The 27,212-nt window shown below is 50.6% G+C and overlaps 1 protein-coding gene across 4 annotated transcripts in view; it reads right to left on the bottom strand.

Annotated features, from left to right (window-relative positions):
* The window catches only part of LOC119961865 (dual 3',5'-cyclic-AMP and -GMP phosphodiesterase 11A-like), a 536,876-nt gene that overhangs the window by 240,027 nt on the left and 269,637 nt on the right, over positions 1-27,212 (bottom strand). For all 4 annotated transcript variants that reach the window (XM_038789314.1, XM_038789315.1, XM_038789316.1 and 1 more), the window contains 2 exons: positions 18,983-19,123; positions 18,488-18,552 (listed from right to left, as the gene is read on the bottom strand). In XM_038789314.1, the coding sequence (XP_038645242.1) occupies positions 18,488-18,552; positions 18,983-19,123 (206 nt within the window). The remainder of the gene's footprint in view (positions 1-18,487; positions 18,553-18,982; positions 19,124-27,212) is intronic.

The following is a 27,212-nucleotide window of genomic DNA, read 5'->3' as shown; positions in this document are numbered from 1 at the left end:
GCAGCCTCGGACACACCCATACCCACCGTCACAGCTTCTGAAGTCAGGTCGGCATTCCTGAAAATGAACCCTCGGAAGGCGACGGGTTTGGATGGGGTTCCTGGCCGTGCACTCAGATCCTGCACGGACCAGCTGGCACATGTGTCCGTGGACATCTTCAACCTTCCTTCCGAGGTCCCCACCTGCTTCAAGAAGACCACCATCATACTGGTGGCAAAGAGGAACCAGGCAACGTACCTCAATGAGTACCATCCGGTGGCCCTGACAGCGATCGTAATGAAGTGCTTCGAGAGGTTGGATATGAGCCATATCAACTCCATACTCCCAGAATGCCTAGATCAACTGCAATTCGCATACTGTAGTAACCGGTCCACAGCAGATACCATCTTCCAGGCCTTACACTTATCCCGAGAGCATCTCGACAACAAGGACTCCAACATCAAACTCTAATTTATTGACTACAGTTCCGCCTTCAACACCATAATCCCAGCCAAACCCATATCAAAAGCTCCAAAAATCAGGACTTGGCCGCCCTCTACAACTGAATTCTCAACTTCCTGATGCATAAACCACTATCAGTAAGAATAAGCAACAACACCACCTCCACAATAGTCCTCAATACCGGGGCCCCGCAAGGCTGGGTACTTAGACCCCTACTCTACTCCCTATATGCACACTACTGTGTGGCAAAAGTTGGCTCCAATTCCATCGACATGTTTGCTGATGATGCGACCGGAGTAGGTCGGATCTCGAACAATGATGAGTCAGAGTACAGGAGTGGGATAGAGAACCTAGTGGAGTGGTGTAACAACAACAATGCCAGCAAAACTAAGGAGCTGGTCATTGGCTTCAGGAAACAAAATATTGTACAAACCCCGGTCTGCATGAACGGGGCCGAGGTGGAGATGGTTGACAGCTTCAAATTCCTAGATGTGCGCATCACCAAAATTCTGTCCTGGTCCACCCACGTTGATGCTACGACCAAGAAAGCACAACAGCACCTATACTTCCTATGGAAACTAAGGAAATTCGGCATGTCCACATTGACTCTTACCAACTTTTACAGATGCACCATAGAAAACATCCTATTTGGCTGCATCACAGCCTGGTATGGCAACTGCTCGGCCCAAGACCGCAAGAAACGTCAGAGAGTTGCAAACCACCCAGTCCATCACGTGAAGCCACCTCCCATCCATTTACTCTGTCTAACACCTCCCGCTGCCTTGGGAAAGTGGGCAGCATAATGAAAGACCCCTCCCACCCGGCTTACTCACTCTTCCAACTTCTTCCATCGGGCAGGAGATACAAAAGTCTGAGAACACGCACGAACAGACTCAAAAACAGCTTCTTCCCCGCTGTTGCCAGACTCCTAAATGATCCTCTTATGGACTGATCTGATTAATACTACACTTGTGTATACTTCACCCGATGCCTGTGTCTATGTATTTACATAGTGCACCTTGTGTTGCCCTTTTTACGTATTTTCTTTTCATGTACCTGACCTCATTACAGTCTGGGTACAAACATGGATAAAAGAGCTGAACTCCAGAGGTGAGGTGAGAATGATTGCCCTTGATATCAAGGCAACAACAACACCTCCTCCACAACAGTCCTCAATATCCCCGCAAGGCTGTGTACTTAGCCCCCTACTATACTCCCTGTACACACACGACTGCATGGCAAAATTTGGTTCCAACTCCATCTACAAGTTTGCTGACGATACGACCATAGTGGGCCGAATCTCGAACAACGACGAGTCAGAATACTGGAGGGAGATTGAGAACCTAGTGGAGTGGTGTAGCGACAACAATCTATCCCTCAATGCCGGCAAAACTAAAGAACTGGTCACTGACGTCAGGAAGTAAAGTACCGTACATACACCTGTCAGCATCAACAGGCCAAGGTGGAGATGGTCAGCAGTTTCAAATTCCGAGGGATACACGTCACCAAAAATCTGTCCTGGTCCACCCACATCGATGCTACCACCAAGAAAGCACAACAGCACCTATACTTCCTCAGGAAACTAAGGAAATTCGGCATGTCCACATTAACTCTTACCAACTTTTACAGATGCACTATAGAGAGCATCCTATTTGGCTGCATCACAGCCTGGTATGGCAACTGCTCGGCCCAAGACCACAAGAAACTTCAGAGAGTCGTGAACACAGCCCAGTCCATCACACAAACCTGCCTCCCATCCATTTACTCCATCTACACCTCCCACTGCCTGAGGAAAGCGGGCAGCATAATCAAAGACCCCTCCCACCTGGTTTAGTCACTCTTCCAACTTCTTTCATCGGACCATAGATACAAAAGTCTGAGAACACTCAAGAACAGACTCAAAAACAGCTTCTTCCCCTCTGTTACCAGACTCCTCTGATGGACTGACCTGATTAACACTACACCCTGTATGCTTCACCCGATGTCAGTGTTATGTAGTTACATTGTGTACCTTGTGTTGCCCTATCATGTATTTTCTTTTATTTCCTTTTCTTTTCATGTACTTAATGATCTGTTGAGCTGCTCGCAGAAAAATACTTTTCACTGTACCTCGGTACACGTGACAATAAACAAAATCCAAATCCAAATCTGTTTTGACTGAGTATAGCATCAAGGAGCCCTCACAAAACTGGAGTCAATTGGATTCAGCTGGAAAACTCTCCACTGGTTGGGTCATACCTGGCACAAAGGAAGATGGTTATGGTTCTTGGAGGTCAATCATCTCAATCCCGGGATATCACTGCAGAGGTTCCTCAGGATATAGTCCACGGCCCAACAATCTTCAGCTGCTTCTCAGTGACATTCCCTCCACCATAAGGTCAGAAGTGGAGATATTCACTGATAATTGCACAATTTGTGACTCCTCAGATATTGTAGCAGTTCATGTCCCTCTGCATCAAGACCTGGACAACATTCAGGCTTGGGTTGATGAGTGACAAGTCGCAAGTTACATTCATGTCACATAGTTCCAAGCAATGACCATTGCCAACAAGAGAGAAGCTAATGTACTCTCCACTTGCTTGGATGAGTGCAGTGCCAATAGCTGAGGAAGGTCAAGAAACTCAATTCCTTCCAGGACAGTGCAGCCTGTTTGATTAGTACCCCATCTACCACACCATCAACGCACGGTGGCAGCAGTGTGTACCATCTACAAGATGCACTGTACCAATTCACCAACGTTCCTTCGAACTGCACCTTCCAAACCTGGGACCTCTACCAAGAAGAACAAGGGCAGCAGGGACACATGAAGACCACCATATGCAAGTTCCCCTTGATTTGGAACTATATCGTTGTTCCTTCACTGTCACTGGGTCCACATCCCATAAAATAATTTAAAAAGAAATGCAATCACTGAATTCGCCAACATCAAAATCCTCTGGGCCATGAGACTTAAGTGGACCAACCAAATAAATAATGTGACTACCGGAGGAGGTCTGAGACTGAATATTCTGTGGCCAGTGACTCACCTCCAGTCTCTCCAGAGATTTTCTGCTAGTTTACAAGACACAATTCAGGATTATGATGGAATACTTGCCATGTCTGCATGAGTGCAGTTCCAGCAATACTCAAAAAGCTCAACACCATCCTAAATAATGCAGCCTGCTTGATTGGCACCTTAATAGTTCACTCCCTTCACCACCAGTGCATAAGACCATAAGACATAGGAGCAGAAGTAGGCCATTCTGCTCATAGGATCTGCTCCACCATTCAATGAGATCATGGCTGATCTGACACAGTCCTCAAGAAGCACTGCAGCATCTCCGCTAGTCTTCTTCGACAGCACCTGCCAATCCTGCAACTTCTGCTGCCTTGATAGACAAAGGCAGCAGACGCATGGGTACACAACCATCTTCAAGTCCCCATCATGTCACACACCTGGCTGGATTGAATGCAACTGCTTGCAGCAAAAAACGTGGGGTGGGATTCTCTCACCCCGGGGCTGGGCCGGAGAATCGCCGTGACAGGCCCAAATTGCGCCACGGTCTCGATGCCAGTCCAGAGAATCGGCACCATTGGCGCTGGCGTGGTTGGTGCAGTGCCAGTCAGGGGCCGCTCTACGTAGCTCTCCCGGCGATTTTCTGCCCAGGATGGGCCAAGCAGCCACGCAAAAAAGGCCGAGTCCCGCCGGCACCGTTCACATCTGCACTTACCCGGCGGGACCTCGGCATGGTTCCATCCAGGGGCGGCCTGGTTGGGGGGGGGGATCCGAACCCGGGGGGAGCCTCCGCTTGTCTGTCGTGTTATTGACCCTGGGGTAACACAGACTGCAACTGGATGCAGTGAGACTGGAAAGTAGACACCAAACTTAGACATTGGGACATAGATTTATTGAACTTCACTAACAAGGCACACAGCTCACTGTGGGTTGACACCCTACTACTCTAAGTGTGCTAACTATAACTAATTAGACTAGACTAACTCTGAGCCACGTGTAGAAGGTGCTAATTGATATATACACCCTGACTGTCACTAGTTTTCACCAGTAGAAAGAGGCAGAGTGCTGAAGCCTGTGTGTTTTATAGTTGGAAGCGCCCCTCTAATGTTCTGTCTGGTGATTGGTTGTGTTCAATCCTGTGTGTTGATTGGCTAACCTGGGTGTCTATCACTGCCTGCCTTTACCTCATGATGTGCATGAGTGCATATTATGACAGTGGCCTGGCCCGTGATCAGGGCCCACCGATCGGCGGGCCGGCCTCTCGGGCTGAGGGCCTCTTTTGTTCCGCGCGCCCCCTGTAGCCCTACGCCATGTTGAGTCGGAGGTGGCGCGGAGAAGGGAGCCCCTCCGCATGTGTGCATTGGTGCTGGTCCCACAGCATAGGGATGCTGGTCCCACTGCGCATGCACAGACCCGTGGCGCCCATCTGATGCCGGGGATCGGCAGCTGGAGCGGCCTGGGTCGCTCCAATGCTGTGCTGGCCCGCTGTAGGGATCAGAATCGCTGCTCCTGAGGCTGTGTTTACGGCGGCGCCAACATTTAGCCTCAGGATCAGAGAATCCCGCCCATGGCCTCTGGGCCCACTTACTTGCGGAAGGAGTCCCATGTCAGCCTCTGATAGCTACAAAATCTCTACTGATCAATCAAGAGAGTGGGAGAGGCAGGATTCCTGGTCGCTGATGGTAGGATATCACCTCCCAATCACCCCTTGTCACACTTCACTACTACCCCTCCTCACACCTTCCTATCCCCCCTCCTCACACCTCCCTACCATCCCTCCTCACACCTCCCTATCCCCCCTCGTCACACCTCACTACCACCCCTCGTCACACCTCCCTACCACCCCTCATCACACCTCCCTACCACCCCTCGCCACACCTCCCTACCACCCCTCATCACACCTCCCTACCATTCCACCTCACACCTCCCAATCACCCCTCGCCACAGTCACTACCACCCCTCCACATACCTCCCTCCCGTCCCTCCTCAGACCTCCCATCACCTCTCGTTACACCTCCCCACCATCCCTCCTCACTCCTTCCTATCACCCCTCCTTACTTCTCCATATCACCCCTCGCCATACTTCCCTATTACACCTCCTCACACCTCCCTACCACCCCTCCTCACACCTCCCTAACACTCCTCGTTAGATCTCCCTACTACCCCTCCTCACACCTACCTATCACCACTCATTACACCTCCCTACCACCCCTCCTCACACCTCCCTACCACCCCTCCTCACACTTCCCTACCACCCCTCCTCACACCTCCCTACCACCCCTCCTCACACCACCCCATCACCCCTCCTCACATCACCCTACCACCCCTCCTCACACCTCCCTACCACCCCTCCTCACACCTCCCTACCACCCCTCCTCACACCTCCCTACCACCCCTCCTTACACCTCCCTACCACCCCTCCTTACACCTCCCTACCACCCCTCCTCACACCTCCCTACCACCCCTCCTCACACCTCCCCATCACCCCTCCTCACGTCACCCTACCACCCCTCCTCACACCTCCCTACCACCCCTCCTCACACCTCCCTACCACTCCTCCTCACACCTCCCTACCACCCCTCCTCACACCTCCCTACCACCCCTCCTCACACCTCCCTACCACCCCTCCTCACACCTCCCTACCACCCCTCCTCACACCTCCCTACCACCGCTCCTCACACCTCCCTACCACCCCTCCTCACACCTCCCTACCACCCCTCCTCACACCACCCTATCACCCCTCCTCACATCACCCTACCACCGCTCCTCACACCTCCCTACCACCCCTCCTCACACTACCCTACCACCCCTCCTCACACCACCCCATCACCCCTCCTCACATCACCCTACCACCCCTCCTCACACCTCCCTACCACCCCTCCTCACACCACCCTAGTACCCCTCGTTAGACCCTATCACTCCTCACCACACCTCCCTATTACACCTCGCCATACATAGAATTTACTGTGCAGAAGGAGGCCATTTGGCCCATCGAGTCTGCACCGGCCCTTGGAAAGAGCACTCCACTTAAGCCCCACACCTCCACCCTATCCCTGTGACCCCACCTAGCCTTTTTGGTCACTAAGGGCAATTTAGCATGGCCAATCCACCTAACCTGCACATCTTTGAACTGTGGGAGGAAACCGGAGCACCCGGAGGAAACCCACGCACACACGGGGAGAACGTGCAGGCTCCGCGCAGACAGTGACCCAGCCGGGAATTGAACCTGGGACCCTGGCACTGTGAATCAACCGTGCTAACCACTGTGCTGTCGTGCTGCCCTATTTCCCTAATCATATCTTCCTATTGTCTCTCACCACTATTACTCAATGCCACACCTCTCTGACATCCCTCCTCATACCTCCTTATTCCCTTGTCACACCTCCCTATCGTCCCTCATCACATCTCCCTGTTACTCAACATCAAACATTTCTACCACCCCTTGTCATACCTCCCTATCATCTCACGACACACCTCCCTATCATCCTACATCACATCTCCTTATTGCCCCTCCTCACACCTCCCTTTCGCCCCTCCTCACACATGTGGTTCGTTGAATTCCAGCATTCCACCTAAGCAGGTCTGCCACCTAAACCGACAATCTACTCCAAGGTTACCACTACAGTGGCATAAACCCATTGTATAGTGTTAACGTACTTATTGAGTATGGTATGTACCTACTGGCGACAAACAGCCCAGAAAGACTCAGTGAAGCATTTCTGCTTCATTTCTGGGCCTCAGCGAGGAATGCTCCATCGAGGTCGCACTTAATCCCATTTCCTGCACTAACAAGTTCTGCTCACCAATGCAGGAAGAGATTGGCGGTGCCCCGATCTGTAGACACCACACCAAGGCCTCCAGAGCCTCCCCCCCCCCCCCCCCCCCCTCCAAAGCCCAACTCACCATTCAGGGGGTCATCGAACCTCCCACACCCCACCTCATAAGGGCAGGACACCCCGGGCCCAACCCTCAGCATGGGCATGATGTCACCTGGGTATCCTGTCACTGCCAACTTGACACCCTGACAGTGTCCCTGCCGGTCTGGTGGTGCCACCTGGGCACCCTGGTAGTGCAGAGTGGCACCCGGATGGGTACTTCCAAGGTGCGCAGGTGGCACTGCCAATGCCACCCAGGCATTGCCAGCCTGGCACCCTGGCAGTGTCAGAATGCCACCCTGGCCAGAGCCCAACCACCCAGGGCCCCCCGATCACCTGGTAGGCCCCCTCAGGTGCCATACGCGTGGTCCACATTTGTAGAAACCAGTGTTAAATGGCAGCCGCTCGAGGTGCTCAAGACAAAGCCATTAGGTGCCAGGCGCTGGGTAGAACTGGCGAAGGCAGATTTCAAGTGAGACTAATTGCTCACTTTAATATGCAAATATGGGTCCCGACCTCAGTAGGCAGGATCCAGATTGTGACATCTCGCTGGATCTCATTAGGTCTCACAAGGTGTGACAAAGCCAGTAAATCTCGCAAGAGGCCTCTTGTGACATTACCGGCCTCATCATGTCCCGAGTTGGATGCGGCGTGGCCGATAGATCGCTCCCCCAGAACATTAAAAATTAGAAGCAGTTAATCTAATCAAGGCAAAGAATTCTAGTCTGGCTGTTTATATTCAACGTGTTATAAAATACCTGAAAAGCCGAGCATATATTTTGTACACTGACCCACTTCTCTCTGCACTTTTAGCTGAAGTGCAGCACAAGGACACTCCTAAAAGATTAGCTGACAAGTTCAGATTTATGAATGTAATTATAAGTGTGAAGGTCAATGCAATATAAAACCATCAACTTGCCTCGTTGGGATTATTTACTGTTTCCTCCAATAGTGCTGCTTTGTTATCTACCATACAAATCAACCAGCCTCATTACCATTTAACATGAACTCAAGTCAACAAGTTAGAAAGACCCATTAGAAGGAACATTATTGAAATGTTATTTTATTTCAGAAATGCTTCACTGAGTCTTTCTGGGCTATTTGTTGCCAGTAGGTACACCTATTGAGTATGGTATGTACCAACACCACTCAATAGATACGTTAACACTATACAGTGGGCTTATGCCACTGTAGTGCTTACTTAGGGTAACCTTAGACTGGATTGTAGGTTTAGGTGGCAGACCCAAGGTGGAGACTGCTTAGGTGGAGTGCTCGGATGGCCAGAGGAGGCTGCCATGATTTGGAAGCACACATCTTACTTGAATATGACTGGTGAACCAGGGATGTTAAATGGGCTGGGATGATGTCAGCAGCTTCAGGTAGGTCCAGAGAGCGAGAGAGAGACACAGATGGACAGACAGATTCACAGATAGGCAGGAAGAGTCAGACCTTCGGACTCCAGGTGGTCATTCCCAGAGGTAGTTCCAGAAGATACGCTGGGGGTCCCCTTGGAAGTCCCAACACAAGGACTCCACTGAAAGTGCCTGGGATGTTTCAAATTCCATTAGTCAATTACCCAGTGTCTGGAACCCTCCAAAACTCTGAGCTAGAATCAGACAGCGAGATTCTCCGTTGTCGGGATCCTTCGCTTCGTCGGCAGCGCACTCACTCCTTCAGATTTCCCGATGGGGTGGGGGCGGCCACAATGGGAAACCCTAGTGGCCGGCTGCTGGGACAGAGGATCCCACTGCCTGTGGGGGTGCGCTGTACCAGAAAATGGGTCTTGTGGGATGAAGAATCCCACCCAGAAACTTTGGATGGTTCCAACTCACTGAGCAGAATAGTTATCCAAGAAACATTAGAAGGATTAAACAAGTTTGAACTGCAGCGTCACTATTCTACTCACGTTCCGATTCCTCACTGGACCCCCGTCTATGCCCCTGACCCCATAATTACCTCCAGACCGCTCAACTACCTTCCCAGACCCAACTACCTCCCAAACTCCTGAATATCCCATCACACCCACCCCATTCATAACACCGCAAACTCAACTACCTTCCCCACCTGTGACTACCCAGTCATCTTCGATTATCGTTCATGAACACCCGAGCCCCCGACCATCCTGACAATCCCCAGCCTCTTGACTACTAGCATACCAACCTCCCTGGCTACCTCCAACATTATCCCTGATAGCCCAGCTACCCCCAACCCTTGACTTCCCAACTACTCCTAAACTACCCTTGATTACCCTCTAGAACCCCCAACACACCTTCGCCCCTCACCCACCCACCTGCTACCCTACCCCAATCGCCAACTGTCCAACAATGACCCCTGACTACCCTCTCAAACTCCTTGACCCTACCCCCTCACCCATCCATCCACATGCCATCCTATCCCCTCAACTACTTACCTTCACTCAATGTCAAAGAGGCTTGGGGACATTTAAACATACAGGAATATGGCAGCTAGTGCCATAAAAAGTGGACATGACTTGGCTCCCTCCACTGCTCCTGCACAATGAGTAAAGGACTCCAAGAGCAGGAGGCCCAGTTCGGAGGTCTGTGTGAGAAATATGGAGCTCCAGCAAGGTAAGTAAATAGGGAGGAGTAACAATCTGACAGTGATTGCCACTCCACGGAGATAGATAGATCAATGACAGAGATAGAGAGATAAATTGATCAGTTGATAGATCGAATGGTAGATCGATAGATTGATTGGGAGAATGATATATAGATCTTGCTGTAACAACTGATGGCAGTGGTAATAAGGACAGACCTTTCATGAATCACACCCGTGGTGGGAGAAAACCTGGAAATATTATACTGAGAGACCAATGATTTTCCTCATGTGCTTCAGCAATACAGGTTCAGCAAACGAGCTGTTGTCACATTTTGCTCCATGCACTAATTGGTTTTACCCGATTGTCCTCAATGTGTGTTTAATTTATCACCGTCAGTAGTTTACTTCATTATTCACGCTTGGTGCTGGCTTTGAAATCTCTTTGTAAGGAGTGGTGGGAATGGATATCCCTTTGAGGGATCTGAACATTCTGGATAATTAAGAGAAGGAAGAGGAATTCATAATGGTCAATAAAGTGTTGGTGCAATAAAGTCTGAGATGGTTAGGCCAAAGCAGTCACTATCTGGGGACCAGTGGACGTGATTTATTTAGATTTCCAGAAGGCCTTTGACAAGGTGCCACATAGGAGGCCGTTAAATAAGTTAAAAGCCCATGGTGTTAAGGGTAAGATCCTGCCATGGATAGAGGTTTGGCTGACTGGCAGAAGGCAGAGAGTGGGGATAAAGGGAACTTTTTCAGGATGGCAGCTGGTGACTAGTGGTGTGTCTCACGGGTCGGTGTTGGAACCACAACTTTTCACAATATAGATAAATGATCTGGAAGAAGGAACTGAAGACACTGTTGCTAAGTTTGCAGATGATACAAAGATCTGTAGAGGAACAGGTAGTATTGAGGAAGTAAGGGGGCTGCAGAAGGATTTGGACAAGTTAGGAGAGTGAGCAATGAAGTGGCAAATGAAATACAATGTGGAAAGGTGTGAGGTTATGCACTTTGGAAGGAGGAATTTAGGCATTGATTATTTTCTAAATGGGGAAATGCTTAGGAAATCAGAAACACAAAGAGACTTGGGAGTCCTTGGGCGGGATTGTCCGACCCCCCCCCACTGGGCGGGAGAATCATCGGGGGGGGTGGGGGGTGGTGGCGTGAATCCTGCACCGCCGCCCCAATGGCGGCTGCCGAATTCTCTGGCTCAGTTTTTTGGCGGGGGCGGGAATCGCATCGCGCCGTTCGGGGACCGTTGGCAGCGCCACCCCCCCCAACCCCCACCCGGCGATTCTCCACTCCGCAATGGCCGAGCGGTCGCCAGTTTTCAGCCTGTCCCGCTGGCGTGAATTACACAAGGTATGTACCAGCGGGATCTGGTTCTGCGGCCTTGGGAGTGCGCGCGGGAATCTGGCACCGGGGGGGGGGGGGCACATGGTGGCCTGGCCTGCGATCAGGGCCCACTGATCTGCGGGCGGGCCTGTGCCGTGGGGCCACTCTTTCCCTCCGCACCGGCTGCTGTAAAGCTCCGCCATGGCCGACGCGAAGAAGAAACCCCTGCGCATGCGTCAACTCGCGCCAGCCGGCGGAGACCCTTCGCCGCTGGTTGGCATGGCACCAAACACTCCAGCGCCAGTCTAGCCCCCGAAGGTGCAGAGGATTCCGCACCTTCCGGGCGGCCCAACGGTGGAGTGGTTCACACCACTCTTTGGTGCCGGTACGGCCTGCCCGCTGGATACCGGAGAATCCCACGCCTACTTCATGATTCTCCTAAGGTTAATATGCAGGTTCTGTCGGCAGTTAAGAAGGCAAATGCAATGTTAGCATTCATGTCAAGAGGGCTAGAATACAAGACCAGGAAGGTACTTCTGAGGCTGTATAAGGCTCTGGTTCGACCCCATTTGGAGTATTGTGAGCAGTTTTGGGCCCCGTATTTAAGGAAAGATGTGCTGGCCTTGGAAAGGGTACAGAGGAGGTTCACAAGAACGATCCCTGGAATGAAGAACTTGTCGTATGAGGAACGGTTGAGGACTCTGGGTCCATACTCGTTGGAGTTTAGAAGGATGAGTGGGAATCTTATTGAAACTTGCAGGATACTGCGAGGCCTGGATACAGTGGATGTGGAGAGGATGTTTCCACTTGTAGGAAGAACTAGAAGCAGAGGACACCATCTCAGACTAAAGGGACGATCCTTTATAACAGAGATGAGGAGGAATTTCTTCAGCCAGACGGTGGTGAATCTGTGGTGCTCTTTGCCGCAAAACTGGAGGCCAATTCACTGTGTGTCTTTAAGACAGAGATAGATAGGTTCCTGATTAATAAGGGGATCATGGGTCATGGGGAGAAGGCAGGAGAATGGGAATGAGAAAATATCAGCCATGATTGAATGACGGTGCAGACTCGATGGGCCAAGTGGCCTCATTCTGCTCCTATGTCTTATGGTCTTCTGAACCTGCATTTATTCAGCCCTCGACATGTACTTCAGCATGTGGGAGGAGGCCAGCTTCTGTTTTACATGGCCACTGGGACACAGTTGTACCACGTGGTACATTGGCAGTCTGTCGGGCATACTTGTATCAAATGATTGACCAGTACTTTTGATGGCAAGGGCAACATTTTCACTGGTTTCCCCAGCCAGAAGACAATGGCAGGACATGGTGTAGGTATTTCACCAAGTGCAGGATTCTTTTCTGAGCGAGTTGCCGAAGATGGCACTCACACGAGTATGTGACCGCCTTGAATTAACCTAATATGTGACCATTTTAATTCAATTATTATCCAGTCGATATCTGATCATTTTCCACGTGATTTCTTCTTCTCCTGAAAGTTCTCCCAGTGCTTTCATGACGGAATGCCTGAAATATTTGAACAAAGTTCCATTTTTCCAGAGCATAGGGTTAATTCCTGCATCCGTTGTTGCTGATCCCACTGAGAAATCACAAAACAGAAAAGCAACTTCAGCTTGTGGCGTCGGCATCAATTTGCTGTTCCTCAGCTGCCACTTTCACCAACAAGAAATGTGTGTTGTGTAGTTTTCACATTGAAAGAAACAGTGTGTACCAAGTGGAAGCGGCTGTGCATAATATTTCAAATGATACCTCTGATCTTATAGCAGCTCTCAGCTCAGGGCTGACCGTGTTTGAAAGGCTCAGTAGGAATGTGAGCAAAATGAGGACGTGTAATTACCTTCACTCTCCTGTTGATAGAGCAAATTGCTTTCTAATTTGCTAAATATCAAACTCTTCAGGTTTAAATAGTGTATTCTTCAGTCTGATACGCTGATTTCAAAATCCAGCAGCATGAATTCCTTTTTCCTCCTCTTCTTTAGGTAGGAAGGAGCTGGTAGTAAACTGATCAGCCCTAACTCAGCCCTGCAACAATCTCAACCACATTGTTCCAATTTAAACAAGCAGAAGGAAATGCAACCTGAATTTAAAGGATACATCACGGGATTCTCTGTTTGCCGACGCCCGATTGGGCGGAGAATAGATTCCGCCAAAATCGCGGTGGGCGCCGATTTGTCGCCAAATCGCGATTCTCCGTCACCTCGACAGCGGCCTCAATGCGTATTGGAATGCACGTACAGTAAACACCGTTTGTATATCATTAGTGGGCCCGACCCAGTGTTCTCCAAGGCCTCCGCGATTTTCCTCCTCCGATGGGCTGAGTTCCCAACGGCGCAGTTCACTTGTGTTTTTAAAAGTCATGAAACCGTCGTGGTGGCTGGTGAAAGAGAGAGAGAGGAGATGGGACACAGAGAGGAGCGAATTCAGGCTGCTGGGCCGGACACTGGATGGGATGGCTTTGGGGGGTGGGGGCTACCAGGGCCGGGGAATGGGGGGGGTGGTGCGGGGTGACCTCCGAAGGACATGAGATGGTGTCCAGTCCCAGGCCGTCATTACCGTGGCCATTTTGCTGCGCACCACCTTGGACCCTGGTTCTGCAGAGTGACGCTGGCCATATGAGTGCACCCAACCCGTCAGCCCCACACCCCACCCTCCACCACCTGCTGGTGGCCCACCGAGGGCAACACCCACAGTAGTCCTTATGGGGGTTGCGGTGCATACACCTGGCGAGGGCAATGCCAGCTGACAGTACCCCTGGCATCAGGGCCAGAGGCCCTCACGGTGCCGGCCACCAACGGGGCCAGGAGTGCGGTGATGGGAGGAACATTCAGGGGCAGAATCCGCGGTACAAACTGGGGCCATCATGTGACCGCTGGACCTGGTTGGGTACAGGGGTACGCACCACGCTAACATGTCGGCCTTTCGCCCCCTGCAGATGATGGTTATTGGAATTCAACCCGCAATAGTGGCCTTCCTGCTAGTCTCCTCAGCCCCGGACGATGCCCTGCGGCTGTACGAGCTGGCGCTGCTCGAGGAGGATGAGGAAGCTGCAGCAGCGGAGCATGCAGCAGCGGCGCGTGCAGCAGTAGAGCGTGATGCAGAGGACAGGTGGCAGCCGCACAGGTTGGAGAGCGAGACACCCAAAAGGCCGAGGAGGAGAAGGCGGGAAGGAGGTGCCACAAGAAGTCTTGTGTGTACCAGCAGCGCCTTTCATTTGAGGACTTGCCGGACCAGGCATGGTGTCGAAGAATCTGGCTGAGCAGGGAGACAGTAAGACATATCTCATAGATGATGGCACACATGACACCATGGGGGTATGGGGGAAGGACACCCGCTCCCCGTGGCCATCAAGGTGACCGTCGCCCTGAACCTTTACGGCATGGGGTCCTTCCAGGTGCCGAGTGAGGACCAGCCCAGGATCTCACAGACCTCAGTGCAAAAGTCTCATTCCCTCTCTAAAGCCTGCCCATTCTTCCCCTGCACACCCCCCCCCCCCTCCCCGCCTCTCACACCCATCAGATAGACCACTGAGGCAGGTTGTAACGGTGGTAACAGGTATTTAATGTGAACGGATATATACAAATTTGTGCCCTAGCCCCATAACTAAAATGTGCTCTGCACCCGTACCAACTTAGCTAGAGCCTACCTTTCTGGCCTTACGGGCCCTATCGCAGCATTTAGATGGTTCCCCAGATGGTACAACAGTAATTGAGGCGGCCTGCTGTGATTCCTGCCCTGAGACCTGGGTCCCGGTTGGCGGGCGTCTTCCGGGGTGACCGGGCCAGGCTGGGCTCGGCTGCTACTCGGGTGTTCTGGGGGGCGTGTTGCCACCCCATTCTGCCCGCTGCCCACCAGATGCACGAGGGAAAGGGGGGGAGGGGGAGCCCAAGGTGCTGCTGTGTTCCAGCACCTCCCCTGTGGGAGTCACCTGTATGGACCTCATCACCTACTCCTCCTTCGGGGGGCCCGATGGCCCAGGCTACTCCATGAGACAGGGGTGCGAGCGGTGCTATCCCCTGAGGCTCCCCCACTACCTAGCACTGCCAGTCCTGGAGGCCCACACTGATCTTGACCAGGGTGCGCATTCTTACTGCCATGGATCACAGGGAGTGGGCCATCTCCATCTGGGACTGCACCACATTAGACATTGAGGGCGGAATTCTCCGCTCCCGCGAAAAATCGGGAAGGCCGTCGTGAACTCGGCCGAGTTTCACGACGGCCTCACCTTATTCACCCCCACCCGGGGGGCTAGGAGCGGCACTCCGTAACTCTCGGCTGCCGGGCCTTGACGCTTGCGTCAAGGCGGTGTGCCGAGAATGACATGAAGGCGGCTCCTAAGTGACATCAGCCGCGCATGCGCAGGTTGGGCGGCTCCAACCCGCGCATGCGCGGCTGACGTCACGATGGCTGACGGCTCAAACCCGCGCATGCGCGGCTGCCGTCTTCCCCTCTGCTGCCCCGCAAGACGTGGCGGCTTGATCTTGCGGGGCGGCGGAGGGGAAAGAGTGCGTCGCTTTGAGATGCCGGTCCGACGATCGGTGGGCACCGATCGCGGGCCAGTCCCCTCCCGAGCACGGCCGTGGTGCTCATCCCCTCTCCGCCCCCCACAAGCTTCAAACCAGCTTTTGGCGCCCATGTTCACGACAGCAGCGACCAGGTGTGGTTGCCACCGTCGTGAACCAGTCGGGAACGGCAGGCCGCTCGGCCCATCCGGGCTGGAGACTCGTCGGTCGCCGTGAAAACGGCGATTCTTCCGAGCAGGGGGGTGGGAGAATCGCGGGGGACGCCAGGGGGGCGTGTCGTGAGTCGCCTGGCCCTCCTGCGATTCTCCCACCCAGCGTGGGGAGCGGAGAATCGTGCCCCGAGTGTGCCACCACCTTCTGGGTTTGTGTTACATCAGCCAGTGACTGCGCCATCTCCCTTTGGGACTGGGCCACCTTCCTCTACGACTGTGCCTGGGCAATGCCACCGACATTCCCAGCCATGGCTTGCAGTGATGGGCCACGCTCAGAAGCACCGCTGCAATGACCAGGACGATCTGGGGCATGGTCGGCTGTGAGACGGCAACCCTGTCCTGGGCCTCGCCAGCATCTGCACAGAATGTCCAGGCGTTGGACACGCTGATCCATAGCCACGACTTTCATCCCCAATGCCTCCACCGCGGACGCCACCCATGCCTGGGTGGCAGGCATTGTCGGCACCACCTCTTGCCCCTGCACCTGGGGAACTGGATGCTCGCCGACAACCCCGCATGTAGGTCCTGTCTTTGCGACTGCATCTCCACTATAGATGGAACTGTCTGTTCCAGAACTCGAGACCTGTTTGAACAGCAGCTAGTTCCTCGGGTCGGCCTGCCCTCCGATTGACCGTCCTCTCGGGTGTTCCTACCTCCACCTGCTGTACTGGAGCTGCTGTATGGTGAGCACCAGATAGTGTCCCAGGAGCCTCTTCACTATCATGTCCAACCATGATGAGTGCTCCGGGATGGTGGAGGGTGTTGAAGACAACTGTGACAGAAAACCACTGTCACCCTCCGACCCGAGCTCTGTGTCACAGAGGGCTGGTGTCCGAGCTACTCTCCCTGTCACTGCTCGGCTCACGGGGGTGCTCTGGCTATGGCACTGGCTGGAGGAGGGGGGCGCCTGTAAGACACAAGACAAGATGCATGTTCAGACCGCGGGCGAGGGGGGATGGGGGTGGCGTAGGGTGAGGTTGTGTGGGGGTGAGGGGTGAGAGTGATGTGGGGTGAGGGTAGCGTTGGGGTGAGGATGAGGGTAGTGTTTGGGTGAGGGTGATGTGAGGGTAGTGTTGGGGTGAGGGTGATGTGAGGGTGAGGGTAGTGTTGGGGTGAGGGTGATGTGGTGGTGAGGGTAGTGTTGGGATGAGGGTGATGTGGGTGAGGGTGGTGTTGGGAGGGCGGTTTGGATGTGAGGGTGGTATGGGGTGAGAGTGGTTTGGGGGTCACGGGGAACAGCAACTAAGCGAGGTCTCACTTCCTCACCCGTGGCCGAGCTCCACCTCAGCGACCTCCCTTTCCTCCAGCTGGCGACCACGTCTAGGGCCCTCTACTTGGCCATGGTGAGTGGCCGCAGGTCCGGGGATCCCCCTCCTATCTTCTCCCACTCTCAGCCTCATGGCCTCAGTGGCCCAGGCACTCGGCCATGGCGGCCAGTATGGATGCTGGCATGTAGGGTAGGGATGGGGGTTCGGCTGCCCTCCGGGTTGGGGGGGTAGGGTTACGGATGTGTGGGATGGGGTTATAGCCAGGGGCACAGTGCTGCCTACCCACACTGGCCGCCCTGAGGGGGTCATTTAATTTTTTTCTGCACTGCTGCTACGATGCACTTGCGCCCAGGCACGACGAATGTTGGCGGCTGACAGCCTTCTTCCCAGGCTGGGTTACAGGGTGAACCGCCTCTCCTGCACTGTGTCCAGGAGGACCTCCAACTCGGCGTCAGTGAAGCGTGGATGTGCTCTCCTTGCCGCCATCTTGTTGGCCGGGGTGGTATGTGTGGAAAGTGAAATGTGTATGTGCAGCTGCAGCTTGTCAGCCTCCTGAGTGTCAATCGTGGAACCAGCAAATCCCACACTGTTTCTCATTAGAATAGATTGTGTTCCACGTGGCCTCAGTGCTAGCCCCTTAATCAGTCACTGAATCGGTCCAGGTGCTATGCCAGTTTTGCTGTCATGAAAGTCCATGAATTCTGCGTTGTCGTCAACACTAGCTTTAAATAGGCTCGGGCAGGCTTCCAAAATTATGGAGTGAGAAGGAATTAATTTTTTGTTCCTTGATTGGATTTGGGGGGTGTGGAACAACCTGTCAAACATATTAGAATGAGGATTGGGAGTTGAAATCATCTGGGGTTTACACTGGAATCCCTCAATCTCCATTATATTCCAGCTGGTGTTAAAATCAGAACTCATCTGAAAGTGATTTATTACCATACAGCAAAAGACCTGAAAACCTATTAAAGCCAATAATGTATATATTAATAACCAGTGGTTTCAAAAATGTAATGCAATCTTGTAATTTAGACAACATTTATGTTCAACTTTTCTCTGTAGTTAATGATGCAACAATGAAATACCTGTTTAAGTTCAAGATTTGCGTTGAATTTGTATCATTCATTCTCAATTTCCTAAGTTCACAACAGCAAGGTCCACAATTTTCCAACTTGTATTGACAACAAACAAGGGTTCTGCCATTTGCCACAATCAGGAATCTTTAGACACCACCGTATTCTTGTTAAGTACAACATGGACCTTACCCGATTTCAGCATCTGCGCTGCATTTGGGAGACAGGAGCTCAAAAGATTTTGTAAACTTTACCACCTGCCACAAAATAGAGAGAAAAAGTGAGCCATAATGTGCAGCAGAAAAATGTCTTTATTCCAAGCAGATAGATCATTCGGTTAAAATGTCATTCCACCTCTAAGAGATGGAGTTTAAAAAAAATTTCCAATGAAGGGGCAATTTAGCGTGGCCACAGTTGCTAACTGTGATCTTTCATACGAATAACACGTCTAGCATTAGTTATTAGTCCATTATATTGGAAAAATCATATGGACGGAATGAACATTTAAAAAAAGATATACCTCTTATAATACAAATGAATGGATGATTAGACATCCTTGGGTTCAGCTTCTTCCATTGCTTACAAACGTTTTAGCTCCAGAAAGGCTTTCTGACAATTTAAAAGTATTTTGTTTCTCACTTCATATTTTGATCATGTCCTACTTTGTGCCTTTTGGAGCCAACTTACCGGTGACTCGATGTTTTCAAGGAGCAATACAGAACAGCGTTCGCACTTCAGCAGTGTCTGTGCACGGTGCATTATTTTCCTCACAATCTTTTCCAAATCTGTTTGCTCTTCAAACAAATCATTGACTACTTCCAGCAGAGCCTATTCATGACAATAGGGATAAAATTGCACATTAGTATCAGAGTACCTAATTCAATGGCTATATGAGAAATGAAAAATGCTCGGAACTGCTGATAACCAATGTACAAGTTAAAAAAAAAATAATTCCTGTGGTTTGGCTATCACTGGCTAGGCCCATCCCTAATTGCCCATCCCTAATTGCCCTTGAGAAGGTGGTGGTGAGCTGACTCATTGACCCCTGCAGTCCATGTGGTCTAGGGACACCCACTGTGCTCTTGGGAAGGAAATTCCAGGATTTTGACCCAGTGACAATGAAGGAAGGGTGATATGCTTCCAAGTCAAGATGGCATGTGGCTTGGAAGGGAACTTCCAGGTGGTGCCCTAGTTATTCTAGGTGGTATTGGTTGTGGTTTAGGAAGGTGCTGTCTAAGGACCCTTCATCATAGATTGTCATAGAATTTACAGTGCAGAAGGAGGCCATTCGGCCCATCGAGTCTGCACCAGCTCTTGTAAAGAGCACCCTTCCCAAGGTCAACACCTCCACCCTATCCCCATAACCCAATAACCCCACCCAACACTAAGGGCAATTTTGGACACTAAGGGCAATTTATCATGGCCAATCCACCTAACCTGCACATCTTTGGATTGTGGGAGGAAACCGGAGCACCCAAAGGAAACCCACGCACACACGGGGAGGATGTGCAGACTCCGCACAGACAGTGACCCAAGCTGGAATCGAACCTGGGACCCTGAAGCTGTGAAGCAATTGTGCTATCCACAATGCTACCGTGCTGTCTGCAGTTCATTTTGCAGATGATACACACTGTCACCACTGTGCATTGGTGTTGGAGGGAATGGATGGGTGTCAGTTAAGTTGTCCTGGATGACGTGGAGCTTTTTGAATGTTGTTGGAGCTGCACTCATCCAAGCAAGTGGAGAGTATCCCATCACACTCCTAACTAGTGCCTTGTAGATGCTGGACAGCCTATGTGGAGTCCTGAGGTCAGTTATGTGCTGCAGAATCCTTGCCTCTGACCTGCCCTTATAGCAGCATCATTTAACTGGCTGGTCCAGTTCAGTTTCTGGTCAATGGTAACCCCCTAGACTGCCCCCCCCCCCCCCCCCCCCGCCCCCCGCCTTAGATGTTGATAGTGGGGGAATCAGCAATGGAAATGCCATTGAATATGAAGGAGCAAAGGTTCGAAGTGGCCATTGCCTGGCACTTGTGTGAACAAAGAACAATGGCATGAATTTTACTCAGCCCAAACCTGGATATAGTTCAGGTCTTGATGCATTTGGACATGGACTGCTTCATTATCTGAGGATTTGCAAATGGTGCTGAAAATTGTTCAATCATCATCAAACATTATCACTTCTGACCTTATGATAGAAGGAAGGTCACTGATTAAGTAACTAAAGATGGTTGGGCCTAGGACACTTCCCAGAGGAACTAGTGAGGTGATGTCCTGGGACTGCGATGATTGACCTCCAACAACAACAATCATTTTCCTTTGTCCTAAGTATGACTCCCAACAGTGGCAGGTTTTCCCCCTGATTCCCATTGATTCCAGTTTAGCTAGGGCTTTTTGGTGCCATACTCGATCAAATGCTGCCTCAATGTCATTCTCACCTCAGCTCTGGAGTTCAGCTCTTGTGTCCATGTTTGAACCAAGGCTTTAAGGAGGTCAGGAGCTGACCAGGAGTGACTCTTGGTGGAGCCCAAACTGAGCAGGTTATTGCTAAGCAAGTATCGTTTGATAGCATTGTTGATGATCCCCCCCATAGCTTTACTAATGGAGACCAAGCGTAGATGATGGGCGGTAGTTGGCCAGGTTGAATTTGTCCTGCTTTTTGTGTACAGTACAGAACTGGCTAATTTTCCACATTGCTGGGTCGATGAAATGTTGTGGCTGTACTGGAATAGCTTGGCTAAGGGTGCAGCAGGTTCTGGAGCACAATTGTTTTCAGTATTATTGCTGGAATATTGATCAGGCCATAGCCTTTGCAGGATCCAGGGCCTTCAACCACTTCTTTATATCACATGGAGTGAATTGAATTGGCTGAAGACTGGCGTTTGTGATGATGGGGACCTCTCGAGGAGGCCCAGATAGATCATCCACTTGGCACTTCTGGTTGAAGACTGCCACAAATCCTTCATCCTCATCTTCCACACTGATGATAAATTCTAAGTGGTATTTTTTGTTCTTTTTGAAACAGATTACTTATTTTTATTTTATAAAAACAATGCTACAATTCTCCAATACCAAAACACCTAAAACTGAGACATTTCTTGGGTTGGATTCTCTGTTTCTGCGGTTATGTGCTGACATTGGCGTGGGAACTGTGCCGTTTAGTGACACCAAAATCAGTGGAGAATCCTCACCGATTCCGGGACCGCTGAGGGGCTAGCAGCCGTGCCGGGTAAAACTTCCAGCTCCCGCGGCAGAAACGGCCGGAGAATGGCTGGGTCCGTGGCTGCGCATGCGCACAGCGACGACCTGCAGCGGTCGCGCCGTACAAATGGTGCCGGCCGTGTGCGGACCTGACCTACCAAATACGGCCCTTCAGAACAACCCCTGGCCATCCCCCACCAGTCCCCCCAGCCCTCGCGGAAGCCCTCCCGGACAGCAGCATGGCTCCCGGACAACTGTGGCGGCACTGGACACAGTCCTCAGCCGCTACGTCGGGTTCCCGAACACTCAGACCACGCGTCAACTGCGCGGTCGGGAACTTGGCCCATTGGGGGCAGAGCATCGGGGGACGGCCTTCGGGTGACGCACCAACGCCGTTCCAACGCCGTGTGACGAGTGATGCGATGACACCATTTCATAGGGGGCGGAAACTCAAAAATCGCGTCAAACCGGCGTCGCCCTGATTTGGGCGTTGGAAGGGATTCTCCGCTTGATCACCGATTATGATATAGAGTGTTGCTAAAATCGCCCAAAGAAGATTTTGTGAATCCCTAACTCAATCTAATTTCTCACATGACTCCAGTTGACAACTCTTTGCTAACAACTTAATGAACGTGATGCTGATGGATTGTCCCAGTTTAAAGGTGGAAGGAATGGGACAGGATCTTGTTGAAACATTGGGGACTTGCCTGCCAGCCGGAAGAGCTGTTTAGTGACCCACGCTGCTTCTTCTCGGGAAGAGTTGTTGAACTACACACCAATAAGGCAGTGACAAAGCCAGTGGTGGCCTCTTCCTCTTGAATCAGGACCGGGGAGCACTGGACTCCCCCGGAGACCTGTCAGCCAATCATAGGTTGGCAGTCTGGTGCCCAGGAGTACCAAGGGGAAGGCCATGGCTGCTGCCAGAAGGGCAGGTGCCTGTGTCCCAGCATCGCAGACTGATCCAGGACACAGGTACTCCCACCTTACGAACAGGGAACTTACAGCTATAAATTAATTTAATTTCAGCATGTGAACCAACATCAGGAGTCGGTGTAAATTATCCCAGATATACAATCCCATTATGTACCTTTTCCTTTCTTTGTAACACTAATCCATAGGTATGACCGAGAAGTGAACTCCATTGCTTATAACTACCTAGCTGTGGAACACTATAATCAATTCTTAATCCCCCTTAACAAACATTTTCTTTACTGTTCTGGCTAATTTTCAAACATATTTTAGTGAGGGACCAAACACGCAGCAAAAATAGTGAAAGAATATTAAATTAGTGCTTTCTGCTGAGTTTGCTCAGCTATTTCTTCATGCTTAATGATGTTAAATTTTATCCACAGATGGACTAGCTAGTTTGAAAGTATAGGGAAAGAGTGAGTGTGTACAGACACGCACGAGGGACTAGTTAAATTCTGTTCTCTGTGCGAAACTTGGTTGCATGAGCAAGAATGATAGACCTAAAAACAATTGGCATAAGTGCAACTAACAGCTGTGCAGAAAGCTAGTTATAGGCATGGAGGTTGCTCAATATAGATGGCACCTACATAGAACATTACAGCGCAGTACAGGCCCTTCGGCCCACGATGTTGCACCCTCCTGCGAAACCCTTCTAAAGTCCCTCTACACTATTCCCTCATCGTCCATATGCCTATCCAATGACCATTTGAATGCGTTTAGTGTTGGCGAGTCTACTACTGTTGCAGGCAGGGCATTCCACGCCCTTACTACTCTCTGAGTAAAGAACCTACCTCTGACATCTGTCCTATATCTATCTCCCCTCAATTTAAAGCTATGTCCCCTCGTGCTGGACATCACCATCCGAGGAAAAAGGCTCTCGATGTCCACCCTATCTAATCCTCTGATCATCTTGTATGCCTCAATTAAGTCCCCTCTTAACCTTCTTCTCTCTAACGAAAACAGCCTCAAGTCCTTCAGCCTTTCCTCATATGATCTTCCCTCCATACCAGGCAACATTCTTGTAAATCTCCTCTGTACCCTTTCCAATGCTTCCACATCCTTCCTATAATGTGGCGACCAGAACTGCACACAATACTCCAAATGCGGCCGCACCAGACTTTTGTACAACTGCAACATGACCTCATGGCTCCGAAACTCAATTCCTCTACCAATAAAAGCTAACACACCATACGCATTCTTAACAACCCTCTCAACCCGGGTGGCAACTTTCAGGGATCTATGGACATGGACACCGAGATCTCTCTGCTCGTTCACACTACCAAGAATCTTACCATTAGCCCAGTACTCTGCCTTCCTGTTATTCCTTCCAAAATGAATCACCTCACACTTTTCTGCATTAAACTCCATTTGCCACCTGTCAGCCCAGCTCTGCAGCTTATCTATGTCCCTCTGTAACTTGTAACATCCTTCTGTACTGTCCACAACTCCACCGACTTTAGTGTCATCTGCAAATTTACTCACCCATCCTTCTACGCCCTCCTCCAGGTCATTTATAAAAATGACAAACAGCAACGGCCCCAAAACAGATCCTTGTGGTACACCACTAGTAACTGGACACCAGTCAGAGCATTTACGATCAACCACCACTCTTTGTCTTCTATCAACTAGCCAATTTCTGATCCAAACTGCTAAATCACCCTGAATCCCATGCCTCTGTATTTTCTGCAATAGCCTACCGTGGGGAACATTATCAAACGCTTTACTGAAATCCATATACACCACATCAACTGCTTTACCCTCATCCACCTGTTTGGTCACCTTCTCGAAGAACTCAATGAGGTTTGTGAGATCACAGATCACAGAATTCCATTTGGGAAAGGGTTAAGGACATTTCCTGCACAGATAAGCTTAGGCCTGGTTAGAATTGGGTCTATTATTCTTGCTCATGCAACCAAGCTTTGCAACTAGTCCCTCTTGCTTGTGTGCACACACTCCCTCTTTCTCTATACTTTCAATGCTAGCTAATGCCTGATGCACATTAGGGAAGATAAAGAATGAGTTGAGGGGCTCAGCAGGGGAGTTTGAGAAAAGGTGGGGGATGTTTGTGACCATGTTTGAGGAGCTGTTTGTCGCGGGGGGGGGGGGGGGGGGGGGGGGAAGCGGGGGATGAAAAAGGAGGAATACCTGTACAAACTGTATAGTTGATCGTTGGGAAGAATGTTTCCCGGGGTGTTTATTTGCTGTAACTACTTTGATACAAGTTTGAATAAAGTATGTTTTAAAAAAAAACCAAAAGCATTAAAAGCTTTGCAGGACACTAATAAAAGATCACTATGCAGCAACCTTGAGAGATGAGACCTCATAGCTAATGGTTTAAGTCAGTTTCAGACAAAGGGTGTAAGGGTTAATTCGTAACCTATGGCCAAAGTAGACCTGGATGAGCAGTGTTGTTGATCCTCGGCGGGTATCCAACTTGGAAGTATAATCGACATATTTACTTGTTTGTTGCCATGTTTATGTCCAATGAAACTCTCTTAGGACTGGACTAGAAATCTTACTTGGTATCATGCCAACATTCAGTTAGTTCTTATCATCCTCTACACAGGGGACAAAATTCAATCGCTTCTGAAAATAGTTGCAGCAATCACAATTCCCTCCTCACCCCATCTGAGTTCTAATGAAGGTAGCATGCAAACTTTGTGCTGCCTTCACATTTACATGATTGTAGCATGCAATTAGAAGTAACCATGCTGTTGTGTGGCTGTACACCTGAGCAGCCAGCATAAAATTGTGAAAGGATAGAATCATTTAAAGTCAGCTGCAGTCTGTGGAGGTGAGAGAGGCATTTTGAATGAATAAAGTTGTAGAAAGCCTTCTAAAAATGAATTGGATCTGGAAAAAGAAGATCAATGGAACAACAGGGTAAAGAATGCACTCCAGATTTGTCCGATACTGCACAGGAAGCCTTGCTATCGGGGGAAAGAGGTTCTCTGTCCACAGAGAGCAGGAATCCCCCAGGACAGACACTGAAAGAAGTGGGAGCAGATAGTCATCGCGATCAATGCTGGCAGTCGCGCCTTGAAGATCTGGATGCAGTGCCAAAAGAACATAGTGACCTCATGGGAGTAGTCAAGGTGAGTGAATGCATTTTCAATTGCTATATCCTTACAACTGAACTTCAAGCCTCACGCACTGCAGAATTCATCTTTTTTTAAATTCATTTACGGGATGTGGGTGTCGTTGGTTAGGCCAGCATATTTATTGCTCATCCCTAGTTGCCCTTCAGAAGGTGGTGCTGAGCTGCCTTCTTGAACCATTGCAGTCCTTGAGGTGGAGGTACACCCACTGTGCTGTTAGGGAGGGAGTTCAGGGATTTTGCCCCAGGGACAGTGAAAGAATGGTGATATATTTCCAAGTCAGGGTGGTGAGTGACTCGGAGGGGAATCTCCCGGTATCTGCTGTTCTGTCCTTCTATATGGTAGCGGTCATGGGTTTGGAAGCTGCTGTCTGAGGAACCTTGACGAGTTACTTGTAGATGGTACACACGGCTTCCTCTGTTTGTCGGTTGTGGAGGGTTTTAATGTTTATGGAAGGAGGAGCAATTAAGCGAGCTACTTTGACCTGGATGGTGTCAAGCTTCTTGAGTGTTGTTGGAGCTGCACTCATCCAGGCAAGTGGAGAGTATTCCTTTACACTCTTGACTTGTGCCTTGTAGATGGTGGTGTTGGGAGACTGTGTGGAGTTTGTACTTTCTCCCCGTGTTTGCGTGGGGTTCCTCCAGGTGCTCCGGTTTCCTCCCGCAGTCCAAAGATGTCAGGTTAGGTGGGTTAGCCATGATAAATTGCCCGTTAGTGTCCAAAAAGATTAGGTGGGGTTATGGGGATAGGCTGGAGGCTCTTTCCAAAAGCCGGTGCAGACTCGATGGCCGAATGGCCTCCTTCTGCACTGTAAATTCTATGATCTCTCATTCTATGAAGATCCATAGACAACTGGTTGAAGGAGGTGAGTTACTCGCCGTAGGATTCCTAGCCTTTGACCTGCCCTCGTAGCCACAGTATTAATATGCCTAGTCCACTACAGTTTCTGATCAATGGTAACCCCCAGGATGTGGGGATTTCAGTGATGGTAATTCATTGAATGTAAAAGGACGATGGTTAGATCCTCTCTTGTAGGAGATGGCCATTGCCTGGCACTTGCGTGGCACAAATTTGTCAGCCCAAGCCTGGATATTGTCCAGGTCTTGCTGCATTTGGATCTTGGTCCAGTGCCAATATTGAGGACCCCCAGGGCAACTCCGTCCTGACTGTATACCACTGCGCCGCCACCTCTGCTGGGTCTGTTCTGCTGATGAGATGGGTCATACCCAGGAATGGTGATAGTGGTGTCTGGGACATTGGTTGTAATGTATGATTCGGTGAGTATGACTATGTCAAGCTGTTGCTTAATTATTCTGTGAGACAGCACTCCCAACTTTGTCACAAGTCCCCAGGTGTTAGTAAGGAGGGCTTTGCAGGATCGACAGGGCTTGGCCTGCCATTGTCATTTCCGGTGTCTGGTTCGATGCCGGGTGGTCATTCCTTTTTGTGTTTTCGTGGTGGCAATCAACAATTGACAATGGCATCATCATTGGACTTTTAATTCCAGATATTTTATTGTGTTTAACTGCCATCACCAGCCATGGTGTGATTCGAACCCGGGTCCCCAGATCATTATCTGGGTCTCTGGATTACTAGTCCAGCGACAATACCACTATGACATGCCTCCCCAATCACACAGATTGATTGATT

This window comes from Scyliorhinus canicula, chromosome 2 (assembly GCF_902713615.1).
Source record: "Scyliorhinus canicula chromosome 2, sScyCan1.1, whole genome shotgun sequence".
Taxonomy (NCBI): domain Eukaryota; kingdom Metazoa; phylum Chordata; class Chondrichthyes; order Carcharhiniformes; family Scyliorhinidae; genus Scyliorhinus; species Scyliorhinus canicula.
This window is presented reverse-complemented; position numbering and strand designations above follow the sequence as displayed.